This window comes from Manis pentadactyla, chromosome 16, assembly GCF_030020395.1.
Source record: "Manis pentadactyla isolate mManPen7 chromosome 16, mManPen7.hap1, whole genome shotgun sequence".
NCBI classification, from domain to species: domain Eukaryota; kingdom Metazoa; phylum Chordata; class Mammalia; order Pholidota; family Manidae; genus Manis; species Manis pentadactyla.
In genome coordinates, this window is record NC_080034.1 from 27,281,968 (window position 1) to 27,300,259 (window position 18,292).

At 37.0% G+C, this 18,292-nt stretch overlaps 1 protein-coding gene across 1 annotated transcript in view; it reads left to right on the plus strand.

Annotated features, from left to right (window-relative positions):
- SUPT3H (SPT3 homolog, SAGA and STAGA complex component) overlaps positions 1–17,985 on the plus strand; it is a 484,976-nt gene extending 466,991 nt beyond the window's left edge. Inside the window, 1 exon segment of the mRNA XM_036927349.2 lies at positions 17,847–17,985. Coding sequence (XP_036783244.1) covers positions 17,847–17,888 — 42 coding nt within the window. The 3' untranslated portion in view covers positions 17,889–17,985.
- Positions 17,986–18,292: the final 307 nt, after the last annotated feature.

Consider the following 18,292-nt stretch of genomic DNA (forward strand, 5'->3'; position numbering starts at 1 on the left):
TGCTTTGTCCTACAAGTTTTGGTAAGATCGATTTTCTTTTTATTTAGTTCAAAATATTTTTTAATTTCTCACCAGATTTCTTTTTTTATCCATGTATTATTTAGAAATACATTGTTTAATTTACAAGTATTTTGGAATTTTCCAGCTATCTTTCCAGTATTGATTTGTAGTTTATTCCATTGTGGTCTGAGAGCAGCCATTGTAGCAGACAGAACAGATTCCTGTCCTTTTAAATTTGTTAGGTATGTTTTATGGCCTGTTTGATCTGTTTTGGTGAATGTTCCATGTGAGCTCAAGAAGAATTTTTGTACTCTGTTGTTGCTGGATGAAGTAGTCTATAGATGTTCATTATGTGCAGTTAATTGATGGTGATGTTGAGGCTATTATGTCCTTGATGATTTTCTTCTGCTGGGTCTGTCTATTTCTGGTGGAGGGGTTTGAAGTTTCCAGCTATAATAGTAGATTCCTCTGTTTCTCCTCGCAGTTCTGTCAGTTTTTTGCCTCATGTATTTTGATGTTCTGTCATTAGGTGTGTATCAAGAATTATTCTATCTTCTTGGGGAATTCACTACTTACCATCATTTAATGGCCCTCTTGGTATCTGATTACTTTCTTGCTATAAAGTCAGCTCTGTCTGAAGTTAATATAGCTACTCCTACTTTGTTTTGATTAGTGTTAGCATGGGGTATCTTTTTCCATCCACTTTTAATCTATATATGTCTTTATATTTAAAGTGGGTTTCTTAGAGATAACATATAGTTGGGTCTTGTTTTTTGATCCACTTGGAGAATCTCTTTTTTATGGGGGCATTTAGACCATTGACATTCAAAATAATTAGTGATATAATTAGATTAATGTTTACCACATTTAATACTGTTTTCTATTTGTTACCCTTATTCTCCATTCCCATTTTGGTCTTTTTCTGCCCTTTGTGGTATTAATTGAGCATTTTATATGATTTCATCTTTCCTCTTCTTTCTTAATATATCATTCCTTTTTTTAAAAAACTCTTTTTAATGGTTGCCCTAGAGTTTGCAATGTATATTTACAGCTAATTGAAATCCAATTTCCAGTAATAGTTTACAACTTACCAAATAGTGTGAGTACCTTATAACAAAAAAGAAAAATGCTAATTCTTCCCTCCTGTCCCTTGTATCACTGCTGTCATTCATTTCACTTATACATAAGTATACATAAGTATGTGTATTATTAAATACATTGTTGCTGTTGTTTTGAACAAACCAGTTGTCTATTCAATCAATTAAGAATAAAAGTAAAATTTTTCCTACATTCATTTATTCCTTCCCCGGTGTTCTTTCTTTCTTTATGTAGATCCCAGTTTGGAACCTGTATCATTTTATTTCTGTGAAGAACTTCCTTCTTTTAACATTTCCTGCAAAGCAGGGGTACTGGCAAAAAAAAAAAAACCCTCAAGTTTTGTTTGTGTGAGAAAGTTCTTATTTCTCCTTCACTTTTAAAGGAATTATATCACAGGGCACAGTAACCTAGATTGTGGGGTTTCTTTCTCTCAATATTTTAAAAATTCCACTCCACTTTCTTCTTGCTTCATTGTTTCTGAAGAAACTCAGATGTAATTCTTATCTTTGCTCCTCCCTCGGTAAAGTGTTTTTCCCTCCATCATCTTTCAATTTTTTTTTGATTTTCTGTGTTTGAATATGATATGCCTAGGGGTAGTTTTGTTTGTTTTTCATTTATCCTGTTTGGAGTTCTCTGAGCTCCCTGACTCTTCCAGTGGTTTAGTGTCTAACATTAATTTAGGAAATTTTTCAGTCATTCATTTTCAAATATTTCTTCAGTTCCTTTCTCACTTTATTTGCCTTCTGGGATTCCCATTATGCACATGTTATACCATTTATACTTGTGTTTCACCATCACAGTTCTTGGATATTCTGTTATGTTTTTTCCAATCTTTTTACTCTTCACTTTTCAGTTTTGGAGGTTTATAGTGAGATATCCTCAAGCTCAGAGGTCTTTCTTCATCCAAATCCAGTCTGTTAAGAATCCCATCAGAGAAAGGCATTCTTCATTTCTGTTAGTGTTTTTACCTCCAGCATTTCATTTTTATTAGATCTTAGAATTCCCATCCCTTAGCTTACTTTGTCTGTCTGTTCTTACATACTGTCTACTTTAACCATTACCTTAGCATCTTAATCCAGTCTATTAATGCAAACATGCTTGTCATAAATGGGTCTGATTCTGATATTCTGTCTCTTCAAATTGTGTTTTTTGCCTTTTAATATGCCCTGTAATTTTGTCTCAATGGCTAGACGTGATGTACTGGGTAAAAGGAACTGCTACAAATAGGCCCTCATTAATTTGGTGTTAAGATGTTCAGGGGAGGGGAAGCATTCTGTACTATGATTTGATCTTAGTCTTTTAGTGAACCTGTGCCTCTGGACTGCGGACTACAAAAGTGCTTCTTAGTCCCCACCTCTTCGTTAAGCCTTGTTAGGTGGGACAGGATGGCTACAGTGGACTGAAGTTGGGTGGTTCCCTTTTCCCAGGTCAGACTGGTAAAATCCCAACGGGTTAGGTTCTAAATAGTTTCTCCTGAGGGTAGACCTTGTTAAGAACATAATGCTCTGGCATATTTTAAATGGTTTCCCCCCTTTCCCTGCCCAAAACATGAGATTTTTCTGTAATATTCACTGTGAGAATCTGGTACAACTCCAGGAGGTAAAAGTCACAAGAGGGCAGGACCCCTTTCCCCATCTCACAGGGACTGACTTCCCCTGGAGTTTTATCTCCCAGATTTGTCCACACTGAGCTTCTGGCAATTTTCGATGCAAGTTCAGATTTCCCTACTTTGGCACTGGTTTCCCCAGAGATTTCTGCTTGTCAATTTGTGTTATAGTAAGTTGTGATCCTCTCTTAGGAGCAGTGGTTTGCCCTGAAACCTCATTCTCTTTTGGATCTAGAAGACTTGTTGATTTTTCAGCTTGTTTAGCATTGACTTGTTAGGACAGAATGGCAACTTCCAAGCTTCTCACATGTCCAACCAGAAACAAGAAGTTCTCAGATTATTTCAACTTAATATAAAGAGTTTATGTCAGGCCCTAAAGCATTGATTCAAAAGAATTGTTTCAAAGTTCATATAACATCAGCATTACTCAACTGAATTTTGATAAACCTTTCAGTGGTAGGTAGGGTGGGTTGGTGTCTTGGATTTAATATTTCTTGTGAGAAGCATAGCCTAAAGACTGGCATTTGGGAATAAGAAAAGTTAAGTCTCCCTCTTCTGGGTCTTACCCAGAACACTTTTCTGTCCTGCTACCCGTTCCCTTCCCATCCTTAACTCAGGTCTCAGCTGACTGTATTTTCCTTCAAGAAGTCTCCTGATCACCCCCACCACCTCTGCTGCCTTCTTATATGGTCGTAACTCCCATCACTTTTGTCATTTCTCATTCAGTGTGTCACCTGCATTAGACTGCTCAACATGAAGGGCAAGAGCCATATATATGTCATTGCTGTATCCACTGTACCTTGCACTCTGTGTTTTTGAGCAAATGTCTTGCCAATGGGTTTCAGCCCCAGCCAAGTTCACTCTGAAATCAGTGAGATTAAAGAATGACAATGGAATGTTCTTGGGGTGAAAGAGTTTATACCAAACTTTATTTCCATGGTGGCAGGTCAATCACTAGAATCCCATCCACTCAGAGTGAGTGTGCATGCAGCAAGCCAGTCTCTGCTTCTGGGCCTCTCTACCCGTGCAGCCATCTCAGTCTCTGTCCTCAGCACTGCCACCACTCCAGTCTCTGCTCTCCTGCAGCCATGTGGCCATGCCACCATGTTGCCCAGAGTACTGGGCAGAGCTCTTTATATCGAGTCAGTAACACCGCATTGCCCACACGTGTGTAGTGAGCTAGCTGACCAGGGCCAGGTGAGAATCCTGGCCACAGGAACCTTCACTTTATCTACAAGAAATAAGTAAACAAATGAGAGTAGGTTCATACCTGAGGTGAATATATCTTATCCTGTGGCTACCATATGTGATTGATGTTAACTGCTGTGTCCTGATTATTCTGTGTCATAATCTTATTTTTTATTCTTTAAAAAATCCTTTAAAACACCAATTATAATTCATTTATTATTCTGAGTTGGTGTGTTGAACATTGGTAAAAAGCTATTGCTATCCATATTCTTATACCTTGTGCTGTTTTTGATGTGGCAGAGGCTACTGAGGCAGTATTTTCTTTTTCTTTTTGTCTTATATCATTTTTGAAGACTTTGAAAATAAAACTGAGTAACATTGCCACACGACCAAGACTCTAAAAAAAATTGTGATGCTATCTACTATAAATGTACTATTAATTGTAGTTTTCAGTAGTAGAATATTTGAAATTAAAATGTTTAGATGCACCAAAACAATATTATTTTGTTTTAAGATTACTTGGATTCTCTTTTTCTGGCAAACAAAGCAATTGGCTTCACTGATGCAAAAGGTTTTATTCCTGGGAGATAACAACAATGAAAAGCCCAGGCATGCTCCCAGTGAACATTGAGAACTAATATCAGAATAACTACTTGCTTTGCAGCCTTGCTTATGGTTGAATTATTAAGGTCACCAACTTATTTTTCTTAAAAAGTGCTGCTGACGGTTATCTTATGAGATGATAAGTGTGTGATCTAAGCCTAATTTTTAGGAGCTGAGACTATCCCAACACCTGCTCTGGTGGTGAACACATGTTAGCATTTCTCATTGTTGCCCAGAGGAAACTAAGCTACTTGCTAGCCAGATGCATTCATTCATTAGGTGATTACTTATTGAGCACTTTCTTTGTCACACATTGGACATCCAGAGATAAAGAAAACAGCAAGTTCCCCTGCCTCCTAGACACTATGGGCCCGTCAAGAGAAATGGAGATTTGGGTTACTAATTTCTGCCAATTTGACACTTATTACCCATAGACTTAGGTGTATTTCCAGCTTGGTGTAATTCTAGACATCTTTGTTTTTGGTTGTCTAGAACGTGAGGTAGCTGAAAAAAGGTTTAATATTATTGGCATTAAATTATTAACCATAGATGTGTTTAAGTATGCACAATGTCATGGGAAGAATAATTTATACATACAAATGGTACATTTTTATTCTCATATAAAATTCCTAAAAATAACACTCACCAAAAACCTTTCCTCCAAAATACAGTGTTTTATCAGCCACTTAATAATTTTGCTCAAAAAAAAAACTCATAATTTGATTGAAATGACTTAGGCAATTAGAAATGGTAATTTTCAATAACTAAGTTTTAATTTAAATACGCTTGAATTCAGAATGCTGAAATAGCTTAGTAATAAAACTGTAACAGACTTGGAGAAAAACATGCATAAAATGACAAGTTCCTCAAGATTTATGGACTCCCAATGACCTGAAATAGAATGAGAGTTAATGCTATGTCTTTTTACCCATTCTGCCAGCTAGAGAAGACCTTTTATTTAAAGGGCAGGGTTCCCTCCACTATTCTTAAATCAAGGCTCTTCTGTCTGACAAACTGTTCTCCATGATTTTCGCAGGATATTTATAACATTGGGAAGTAAGCAAAATGTTTAATGAAGAGGTTTGCATGTTACAGTGCTATACATCATATGGTTCAATTTAGATTCTCTAAAATATCAGAGTTAGAGTGAAATTATCAAAAGGGGAAACAGTCACATGGCATTGGTACAACAAGATGTGCCTATTTGTATTTATGTTTGCTAATGAAACTCAGCCATGGTTCCCACTTTGATTTTTGGAGGCTTAGACCACCATTCAGTTCTATTCACTGTAATTAAATCTTGCCCACACACAGACACAAGGGAAGAAGAAAAGGGGGCATATTTATCTTTTAAAAAGCTATTACATAGCTTTGATATGAAGCTCCAGAGCTTTCAGATTTATAGTATTAAAGCAAAACAATATGTCTGTCAGGGCACAGTCACCTCCTTAGGCAACTGGAAGGGCTGAGAGAGGGCTTAGACTTGAATCCAAAAACCCATGGAGGGCAGTGCTGTGTTTGGGCGTACAAGGGGAGAGGAATTTGAGACAACTCGATGTAGCCTCCAGTGTGGCTGCCAGAAAAGAGGTAGAAAAAGGCTAGATAGAAGCATAACTGGTTTTTACTGTAAAACTTGGGAGTGAGGTGGGGCAGAGAAAAGGGCTAATTTAGCTGTCTTCTGAAACAGCATTTATACATGAAATTCTAAGATGTGCCTACCTTCCCACCCCCAGCTCAACTAAGTCTTCCAATAAATCAAACACTGAGGTTAACTTAGTAAGGAAGGACTAGTGAAAGCCTGTTGGTTCCAGTTTGCTCCACTACCTCCCTGCTGTTCCTCCCAGCAGAACCCAGCAGTGGCTGCAGGACCACCGCCCCTCTGAGCCCTCTCATCCCTGTGAAGTGGAGAAGAACGTTCGGGAAACCACTAGGCCCTTGGTAACCAGGGTGGCTCCTGTGGCCCACAATTCACCCAGAATGCAGTCTACCCTACACTTAGTTAATTGGAAGTTAACAGTAGTTTTGGAAAGGGCGAATGTGTGCTCCAAATCTTTTTATTGTCCTTTTTACTATTGGATTTAACCCAAATTGGCCAGCTCCAAAAAGATCCAGGCAGCCCACATTATTTGCTCAGCCCTAAATCAGACACTGAGCCTAGCCTTAGTAAGACTTAAGTGGGAACACATGATGTGTCACCCCCTTATATCAAAAAAAGTATATTTTGATACTCATCCATTTATCAAAATTATTATTTGGGGCACTCAGGGAAATTAAGTGATTCTCCAAGGGAGAACTAATCATATCGCAGAAGAGCCTGAAGTAAAACTAAAAGCTCATAATGGCCGGCCTTGTTCTGACTGTTCAGCTGTCCTGTTTTAGACATCATTAAGTCCTTCCCTTCCCCCAGTCCCTTCATGTTTGTTCTGCTCCCAAGGGCTCATAATCCGGAAAAACAATTTCTTTCCCTACCTCTGTTTTCCCCATTAAGGTCAGAGAAGCCAAACACATAGCTTTGGGCAGAATGAGAACCATCTAAAAAGAGCCCTGGACTGAGTCAGGAATCCTGGTCTCTCCCACTGTGATCATGGATGGGTCGTTTTCTCTGGGCATTAGTTTGCTCATCTGTTAAATTAGAAATTGGAATAGAGGAGTTCACAAGATAATTTCCAATTACGAAATTCCTTTGTTCCTTGCTTGATTCTAGATGTAAGCAGAGAGTTTGCTCAGCTTGGTTTAGTAGGCTCGGTTTCCAGATTCCTTTTTCATTATGGAATGAAACGTTGTATAGCGGTCTAAAGAACTGTGCTCTGAGACAATGGCATTCCAGCATCTGGGGAGGTAAAAGGCAATGATGGATTCTTGTCTACAGATGACCCACAAGTGAAAAACATGAGAGATACAGGTAGCCCACTGCTGTCTGGGTGAAAGGCATGGTCTTAATTTTTATTTCTTCTGTATTAAATTAAATGCCAATATTAGGATTTCCATTGAGATATATTGTTTATAACCATGACAGATTCTAAAATAGTTCCATGATAAATGTTGATAAAACAAAAGCATTTTGGGTCCTATTAATGGCATGTTCATCCACTCTACCACATTTCTCAGCCCTGACTATGAATCCGGGTCACCTGGGTTGCTTTTAAACATTCCTAAGCCTAAATGCCATTCAAACCAATTGACTTTGAAGAAATGGAGGTAGGGTATCTATTATTTTTTGAGGCTCTCTGAGTGGTGAAAGCTCTCACACTGCTTTCTTTACTCTATGGTACTCTTAAAATTAGCTTGGAAAATAAGTGCTGGTTGAGAAGGCCTCCATACTGAAGACAACTTAGATTCAAGTCTCATCTCTGCACTCTAAAGTATTGTACCAGGCTGATCTAGTTTAAATTTGAAGTAAAATTTTAGTATGTCCTCAAAGTGGTGTTTAAAAATAATTGAGGTTTTTAGGGCCAGGAGAATATGTATATCTAAAGTAATCTGGGAAGAATAAATTATGCCAGATTTCAGGGATTTTTGTTTTCCTTTTTAATGTAAGACAGTGTGGTTTAATGAAAAGCATACAGACTGGGTTTTGAATCCTAAATCTTACACTCACTAGTCACATCACTTAGATGTACATTAGATCCTCAGAACTTACTTTTATAACTAAAAGCTTATACCCTTTGACCTACATCTCTCCACTTCCCTCTTCCCACAGCCCTTGGCAACCACCATTCTATTCTGTTACTATGAATCTGCTTTTAGTGATACCACACAGTGTATATCTTTCTCGGTCTGAATCATTTCACTTCGCATAATATCCTCCAGGTTCATCCATGTTGTTGGAAATGGCAAGATTTTCTTCTATTTTATGGCTGAATAATATTCTGTTATATATATGTATTCTATTCTAAATATTATAAATACACACACACCACATATCCATTTACCCATTGAAGGGCATTTAAGTTGTTTCCGTATCTTGGCTATTGTGAACAATGCTCCAGTGAACATAGGAATGCAGGTCTCTTGACCTGATTTACTTAAGACTTACACTGAGATACTGATTTCATTTCCTTCAGAGATATACCCCAGAGGTGGGATTGGTGAGTCATGTGGCAGTTCTGTTTTAATTTTTGAGCAACTGCCTTACTGGTTTCCATAATGACTGTACCAGTTTACCTTCCTACCAACAGTGTGTAACGGTTCCCTTTTTCCACATCCTCAACATTTGTTATCTCTTTTCTTTTTAATAATAGCCATCCTAACAGGTGAGGTGATACCTCATTGTGGTTTTGGTTTGCATTTTCATAATGAGTTACTGATGTTGAGTACCTTTTCATGTACATATAGGCCATTTATATTTATTCTTTGAAAAAAATCTCTATTCAGATCCTTTGCCCATTTTTAAATTGGATTGTTTGCTTTTTTGCTATTGACTTGTATAAGTTTTTATATATTTTGCATATTAACCCCTTATCAGATATATGGTTTGCAAATATTTTCTCCCGTTCTGTAGATTGCCTTTTCAATGTAGTGATTGTTTACTTTGCTATGCAGAAGCTCTTTAGTTTGATGTAGTCTACTAGTTTATTTTAGCTTTTATTGTCTTTGCTGTTGGTATTTTTATCCAAGAAATCACCACCAAAATTGGTGTCAAGGAGTTTACTCCCTGTGTTTACTTCTAGGAGTTACAGAGTTTCAGTCTTATATTCATGTCTTTAATCCACTTTGAGTCGATTTTTGTGTATGGTGTAAGGTAGTGGTACAGTTTCATTCTTTTGCATGTGGCTGTACAGTTTTCCCAGCACCAATTATTGAAGACACGGTCCTTTTCCTTAGTATATTCTTGACTTTTTTGTTGAGAATTAATTGGCCATATACACAGGGGTTCATTTCTGGGTTCTGTTTTATTCGTTGATCTATTTGTCTATTTTTATGCCAATACCATACTGTTCTGATTACTGTAGCTTTGAAATTTAGTTTGAAATCAGGAAGTGTGATATGGACAGGTTTTTACATCTTTCTCAAGATTACTTTGGCTATTCAGGGTCTTTGTGGTTCCAAACAAGTTTTATGATTGTATTTTCTATTTCTTTGAAAAATGCCATTGGAATTTTGATAGGATTGAACTGAATCTGTAGATTGCTTCAGGTAATACAGACATTTTAAAGCTATTAATTCTTCTGGTCTAAGAAAGCAGCATATCTTTCCATTTATTTGTGTCTTCTTCAGTCCCTTTCACCAGTGTCTTACAGTTAGCAGTATATAGGTTTTTCACCTCCTTGGTTAAATTTTACCTAATTATTTTATTGTTTTTGATGCTATTGTAAATGGGATTGCTCTCAATTTCTCTTTCAAATAATATATTGTTGGTATATAGAAACACAACTGATTTTTAATGTTGATTTTGGACCCTACCTTTATGAATTAATCAGTTCTAATAGTTTTTTGGTGGAGTCTTTAGTGTTGTTTTTTTTTTATATATAAGATCATGCCATCTGCAGAGACAATTTTACTTCTTCCTCTCTGAATTTGATGCCTTTTATTTTTTTTCTTGCCCAATTTCTATGGCTAGGACTTCAGTTAATATGTTGAGTAGAAGGAGTAAGAGTGGGCATCCTTGTCTTGTTCCTGATCTCAGAGGAAAGGCTTTTAATTTTTCACCATTAAGTATGACGTTAGTTGTAAGCTTTTCATATATGGCCTTTATTATGTTGAGGTACATTCCTTCTATACCCGACTTATTGATTATGAAAGGATGTTCACTTTGGCCAACTGAATTTTCTGCATCTGTTGAAATAATATGATTCTTACCTTTCATTCTTTTAGTGTGCTGTATCACATTTATTGATTTGAGTATATTGAATCATTCTTGCACCCCAGGATAAATCCCACTTGATCACTTATAGAATCCTTTTAATGTGCTGTTGAATTAAGTTTGCTAGTATTTTGCTGAGGATTTTGCATCAGTATTCATCAGGTAAATTGGCCTTTCTGATACTGTGATTCATAATAAGAAATATATATTTGGTCTTCATCCCTTTTTCTAGTACAGAGCTAAAACGCTTGGAATTTTCTTTGTTGAAAACTATAAAGGTGTCTCTAGTTATATTAACGAAGTTACTTTTGGACCTAAGTACCTTTATACCTAATACCATACCTAAGGCTGCAGGCTGGTTGCCAGTGGTTGGCTCCACCCCCAATCTCCTTGCTTGTTATTGGCCTATTTAGATTTTCTATTATTTCATTATTCAGTCTTGGTAAAATTGTTCATTTCTAAGAATTTGTATCTTCTTTTGTTTTTTTTATCTTAATTTGTTAGCATACAGTGGTCTATTGTAATCCTTTGTACTTTATCCATTGTAATGTTTCTTCTTTCATCTATAATTTTAGTTGAGTCATCTCTCAGGCTAGCTAAAGATTTGTCAGTTTTCTTTATCTTTTCAGAAAACCAACTCTTTGTTTTCTTGAAATTTTCTGTTATCTTTCTAAGCTATTTCATTTATTTTTGCTATAATTTTTATATTTCCTTCCTTCTGCTAACTTTGGGCTTAATTTGTTCTTTTTCTAGTTTCTTGAGGTATATAAGGTTAGGTAGTTCATTTGAAATCTTTCTTTTTTCTTAATGTACATGTTTATTTTTTTATACTTCCCTTTTAAAACTGCTTTTGTTGTATCTCATAAGTTTTGGTATGTTGCGTTTCCTTTTTTGTTTATCTCAAGGTATTTTTTAATTTCCCTTTTGACTTCTTTGACCCATTAACTGTTCATAAATATATTGTTTAATTTCTGTGTATCTGTGGATTTTCCATCTTTCCTCTTGTTAGTGATTTGGTTTTATACCATTGTGTTTAGAAAAAAATACTTGCTAAGATGTCAACATTCTTAAATTTGTTAAGCCTGGTTCTGTGACGTAACATAAGATCTATCCTGGAGAATGTTCTGTGTGCACTTGAGAATAATTTGTATTTTTCTATCCAGTAGGTTTATGGAATGTTCTCTATACATCCGTTTAGTCTAAAGTATGGGTCAAGTCCATTATTTCCTAATTGGTACACTGTCTGGATGATCTATCTGTTGTTGAAAATAGGCTGTTGAAGTCCCCTACTATTACTGCATTTATTTCTATTCTTTCTTTCAGATCTGTTAATAGTCATTTAATATATGTAAGTACTCTGATTTGGACTCATATATATTTACAATTGTTATAGCATCTTGAGCAATTGACCCCTTTATCATTATATAGTGAACCTCTTTATATTTTATTACAGCTTTTGACTTACAGTCTATTTTTTTTCTAATATAAATGGGGCTACAGCTGCTCTTTTGTTTTCCATTTGTATTAAATATCTTTGTCCATCCCTTCACTTTCAGCCTATGAGTATCTTCAAAGCTGTCTATGACATACAAGCATATAGTTGGGTCCTGTTTTTTTCTTTTTTTTTTAATCTATTCAAGTACTTTGTGTATTTTAATTGGAAAACTTAAACCACTTACATTTAGAGTAGTTATTGATAGATAAGGACTTATATTGCCATTTTCTTAAATATTTTCTGATTATTTTGTAATTCCTTTGTTCCTCTCTCACTGCCTTTTTTTAAAAATTGATGATTTTTTGTAGTTATATTCTTAAATCTTTTTTCTTTTTCATTTGTATATTTATCATAGGTTTTTGTTGGGACCACCATGAGGCTTTCATAATACATTTTATAGCAGTCTGTTTTAAGCTAAAAACAACTTCCATTGCATAAAAAAGTTCTACACATTTACTTGCCCCCTCCCAACTTTGTTGGTAATGTCATAATTTACATGTTTATATAGTGTACCCATTAACAAAATATTATAGCTATTTATTTTTAACATTTTTGTCTTTCAACCTATAAGCTAGAATCTAAAGTGATTTACATAATATTTTGAATTTGTCTATATATTTACCTTTTTCAATAAATTTAATACTTTGTATCTGTTTTCATGTTATTAATTAGTGTCCTTTTGTTTCAGCTTAAAGAACTCCCTTTAGCATTTCTTGTAAGGCAGGTATAGTAATGGTAAATTCCCTCAGCTTTTGTTTGTCTGGGAGTCTTAATCTCTACCAACAAACAACTTTCCTGGGCAAAGTATTCTTGATTGGCAGTTTTTCTTTTCATATACCAAATCATTCTCTCCTGGCCTGCAAGATTTCTTCTGAGGAATCTGCTGGTAGCCTTACTAGAGCTCCCTTGTATGCAATGACTGTTTTTAAACTTTTGCTGCTTTCAAAATTCTCTTTTTACCTTTGATTTTTAAGAGTTTGATTATAACACATCTCAGTATGTCTTTGGATTGAATCTTGTTTGGAGATCTTTAAGCTTCATGCATCTGGGTGACCTTATCCCCAGACTTTGGAAATTTTCAGCCATGATTTCTTTAAATAAGTTTTCTGAACCTTTTTCTCTGTATCCTTCTAATATTCCCATAATGTGAATATTGTTTCACTTAATGGTGTCCATAGTCCATGTAGGCTTTCTTCACTCTTTTTCAGTCTTACTTCTGTTTTTCCCCTCTGAATCAGTAATGTCGAGAGATCTGTCTTCAAGTTCACAAATTCTTCTGCTTGACTCATCCTGTTGTTGAAGGTTTTTATTGAATTTTTTTCAATCCATTCTTCATATACATCAGCTATAAATTTTGAGGGCTTTTTTTATGATTTCTATCTCTTTATTATTAATTTGTTTTGCTCATGCATTGTTTTCCTAAGTTCATTTCATTGTCTGTGTTCTCTTGAATCTCATTGCACTCCTTAAAATAATTATTTGAATTCTTTTTCAGGTAACTTTAATCAAGTATCTTTAGTACTGTAATGTTTTCATGTTTTTAGTGGCTTTTTCATGTTTCTAGTGGCTTTGCATTTATGTTTGAACATTGGAAGCAGAAGTCACTTCTCCCGGCCTTTTCAGCCAGACTTTGGAAAGACTTTCACCTGAAAGTGGCTGTGAGAGTTCTGGCTGGGTGAGCTGCCACGTCTCTGGTTCTGAAGAGGGCACAGTGGCATAGTATCTGTGCACCTCCCTTGTATTAGGTCAACATTGGCAAAGACCATGGGGACTCTTCTGTGGTCTAGACTGTAGAGGTCTAGGGTGAAAGTGGCAGCGGTGTCTAGGGTTATTGGGGTCCTCAGGGTCAGGCTTCTGGCATCTTCCTGTTCTTTTTTGCTTGTGGGAGGAAGTCCTGGCCAAGGGGATCTCTCTTGGCACCAGGTCTTGGCACTGGCACTCCAAGTGGCAGTGGAGCCAGTGTTCTGGAGCACAGGTGAACTTCTTGCGGTGATAGTGCAGGGTATGTGCAGATCTCCCAAGAAACTGAAGTGTGAGTTTCGGACTCACCACAGTGATTTGGGCCCTGGCTGGGGGAACAAAGCAGTGCAGAGTCAGTGGTATGACAGCACATAGCACAGCAGTGACAGCAAGTCACTGCCATGACTTAGAACCCAGGCAGCAGTACAGAGAGCAGCAGCTCTCTTCCTGGCAATGGCGGGTCAAAGCTGCAACTTAGAATCTTCCAGGTGGAGCATAGAGAGCAACAGTCTCTCCAGTCCCATAGATGGCAAGGCACTGTGGTATCCTGATCCCAGAGAATGGGGCACAGCATCCATGGGGCTCCTGGGAGCAGGTCTCACCACAGTGGCAGCTCTGTCCCCTCAGTGGGGACTCCAAGCTGGATTTGGTGTTGGTGCAGAAAGTGAGGCTTCTCAGTAGCAAAGCTGAAAATGTCCACAGCAGTAACAAGGCTCCCTGGGGGTACTCCTCTCCTTTTCCCATGGGGTGAAATCCCTCCAGGGGGTCTGTCTTTGCTCTGAGCTGCTCTGCACTGGGGGCAGGGGGGTGCAAGTAAAGTGCTTCCTACACTTTTCTACATGACCGTGCCTGTTTTTTGAGCTCTACAGGGTTTCTGCTGCTTCTTTCCTACGGTCCAGAGCTTTCATGGAGCTCTTTTTGTCTGTGTTTTTTTAATATATCGTTTTTGTGAGGGAGATGCACTTTGGGACCTCCTAGCCTGCCATCTTGCTTATGTCAGTCCCTACAGTGAAATTCTTGTTTAAGATTGAGAAAGTGGAAATGAATCAAGAAAGGTAATAGAATAAATGTTAAGTCTAGACATCAGGGAGGGGAGATTTTATCTATAGTTAAAGCTTTATTAATTTGACTAATGGCACAAGTAGCACATATCACACAGTCATATTCAACTAGGGCCTACAGGTGATGTTCTGTAGCATGTTTATCTTTTTTTGCTTAAGACAAATATTGATCTTTTGCCTTTTAGTATTTGCATTCCTTAAAATACACAATTTATGATGACCCATAAAAAAGCAAAGGCAAACCAGTTTACAAATTAAATGTTTTCTCTAACTGGTCCATATGTAGATAAGCACAAAAAAAGAAAATCATATTGTAAAAGTGCACACTCATGAGGCAACTTCCCCACCATTGCCCAGTGCAATAAGTAAAATCTGTGCCTGCTTATCTAGTAGATTTAGTAGGTTTAGTAGTAGATCTGGTAACAGGTCATAATTTGGAGCCAAATGAATATATAAATGTCAAAATGGGAGCTAAATTGACCCTCAATTTTTTAAAAAATCCTAACAAACTACAATTGGTCCTTTTAAAGAAAAAACTAAATTTGCTGGTAACTGGAGTTGATAAAATGTCTGATCTTTTCAACAAATTCACATAGAAAGAACTAGTTGAGAACAGAGTTTTATTAAATTAGAAATAAAGCTTAAATGGTATATATAGCATGTAGGAGCTGATTTGCGGGGAAAGTCTGATTGTGTTACTGATTTATACTTCTCAATAGTTGGGACAGATCGTAGCTGTTTCTGGTCAAGGTCTGGGTTTTACTAAGAGTGTCTGTGAAATTAAAGAACTGGGAATCATTCATAGGATCTGACAGTTGAGAACAAGTGGGATACAAAATGTTTCGTGAGAATGTGGCCTCTGGAAGGGCCTCACACCAAACAATGTTTAAATTTAGTTTCAACATTCCCAACACAAATAGAGAGAAATTCACAGTTGACACAAAGATGAGTTGTCTTCATCCATTTTTCTTCAAAGTTGCTTACTCTGGAAAGGATGCCAAATTTGAGATGTTCCCATAATCACCCCACACAGACAGCATACATCCTTTGTACATCAAAAGGAGAGAGTGACTCAGGGCAGAGGACCCTAGGGGATGGGTTTGCTGAAATTGCTCTTCACTAATTACACATGCTTGTTTATTCTTTCTTTATTTTAGAATTAGAATAGGAAAGATTTAGTCCAAAAATCTGGGTTAGCTCCAAACTTTGGATTTCTCATTAAACTTGGCTACTTGAGGATCGATGTTCCTAAATAAGACAGTAATCTTTCAGTGCTTGCGAACACTAGTGATAAATCATCTATAATGGTGAATTGATCTTTGAAAACTGACCTTGTCAGTGCCAGAGAGAACCATTTCATATTGCCCACCCTGGAAAGATTAAATCTGTTAATTTCTCAGGTGGACTCAGCCAAGACTCAGTCTTCTCTTGAGCCAAAACTTATTTTCAAGCAAGGCTCACTTCAGCCATTTACCTTTAGGAGAAACACAGCTTTACTCCCAGGTTCACTTATCTCCATGTAAACCAAGCCTGTGTTCTTAATATTATGCTATGTTAAAGGTTGTCACTGTGGCTGTAAAATTTAGAATATCAAGGTCAAGAAGCTAAAAGGGTTACTTTGGCATAAGCCTTCCTGCGGTCAGGGGCTCTTTCAGGGCCTGAGGCTCCCCTGCCTCTCATTGGGTCTGTCCATTCCTACAAGTTATTCGTGGCTGTCTGGGGAACTCTTTTAACACTGTCCTCCCTTGCACAGTCTTAGGAGGGGGAGTTGGAATTTCCTAATCCTTGTTAGAATGTTTGCTCCAATCTAGAAGTGTACTAGGGATAAAAAAGTTCTATGGTAAGGAGCGAGTCTCACAGAGAGAGCCCTGAGGAATGAAACCTGGAAGGTGCCACTGTTTTTTCATCCTCCATATGCTGATCTGGAGTGAACTGTGTAGCAGCACAACCAACCGATGAAATTCCCACCAGAACTCCAAAGCTTGACAACCATACTAAAATAAACCCTGTGCAAGCAGAATATTTGGAGGGAAGGTTTTGAAGTTAATTGAGTTTTATGGTTAACAGAAAATTATCCAGAAAACCATTTTGGCTTCACCTCATATTAGTGGAGGCCTTTCTAGAAATCATGGGTCCACTTTCCTTTTTTGAGTGTAATTAGAAATGTAGTGTCATCATTCTTTTTAGAATTAAACTCTTCAGCACCTCCCTAACATTATCTTAAAAGCTTATTCTATGTTTCCTATAATATGGCTATTGAAAATAAAGTAATTGGACTGGAAGTATACAGACTCCAGAATAGCATCAGAGTTATTAGCTTAAAGGGGAAAAAAAGTTCCTGCTATGAGATTTCATCATTTTTCTGGTTTTCAGAAAACAGACTGTAGAAAAATTCCATCTAATTGAAGGTTACAAATTCTCTGAATTTGACTGTTTCTAGTTTAAATAGTGTAAAATAAGGTGGTGAAAAGGGGTAACTTCATTCCTAAGTCCTGGATTTTAGTTCTGCTTCATTCTGGGTCTCATTATGAGATCCTGGACAGCCTCTCTCTCCCAACTCTGAAATGCAGAATATATCTCGGGAAGAAAAATCATGCAGTTTTTCTTGCTTTACTGAAATATATTATTGCAATTAGTATCACTTTTCCATTTTCTTTTATGGGACTATTTTATCCCATCATGAATATCCATATGTGCATATATGTACATAAAATTATGTAAAATTCAAGTTTTCCATAATTTCCATAATGTACAGAACTCCACAGAGATCACTGTATTTTAGGAAGGAAGAAAATGCCTCTATTAGTGTCTGTTTCTAAGCTCTTTCCAGAGACTGTAAATTTGGCCTGGGAAGGCTATAATGAGTCAGTAGTTTATAGAGTATTAAGATACTTAATTAGCAGTGATTCTTGAGCATATCCAATAGGGAACACATGTTTATAAAGGACAGATTCAACACAACATGTCTTTGGCCTAACCAACCCCAATCAATTAACAAAATGGGATGTCTTATTTTACGTATCTCCCACTCCCCCAAAATAGAATCGCTAACCACTTGTCAACCACACTGACTTTCTAACAGACAGAGTGGTTGCTCTATCTCTGCCACCAGAAATGTTCAGATTAAGTTCCCTGTTAGATTTTAGCCAGCAGAGCCTACAAAACAGGAAGAAAGCTCTGCTTGCTTTTTTGCCTCCTTCCCTGGTCTGACTTGATGTGATAATTCATTGCAGATTTCTTTTTCTTTGACAGAGTGCCTACCGCAGGAATGGGATGGCTTTTCTGGCCTGCTGATGTGACTACAACTGACTGCAACAACAGGAAAGGCCATGTTATATTAAGGTGATTTCTGTTCTCCTCTTTGGACAAAATAAAATCCAAGTTCACCTTCTCTGTGTCCTCAGGGGTGGGTTGGTTTGTTGTGACTATCAACTGGCTGACTGCAGCTCTTTTCCAGCCCCCTCGAAGCTTAGTCTCGTTTACTAGATGGGCCAGCTAGCCAATTATTGGCAGGATGTTTGCGATAGTGTGTAGGTGGACAAGAATGCAGATCACACAGTTTTGAAATTTTAATTTGGAATGGATTTACTGCCCTCAGCTCGCATATCTTAAAAGCAGTGTCTTTTTTTTTCCAGTGTTTAGTCTATGGGGTTTTTTTGATGCATTTTGTAATTCAGGTTTGGGACAAAGGAAATAAA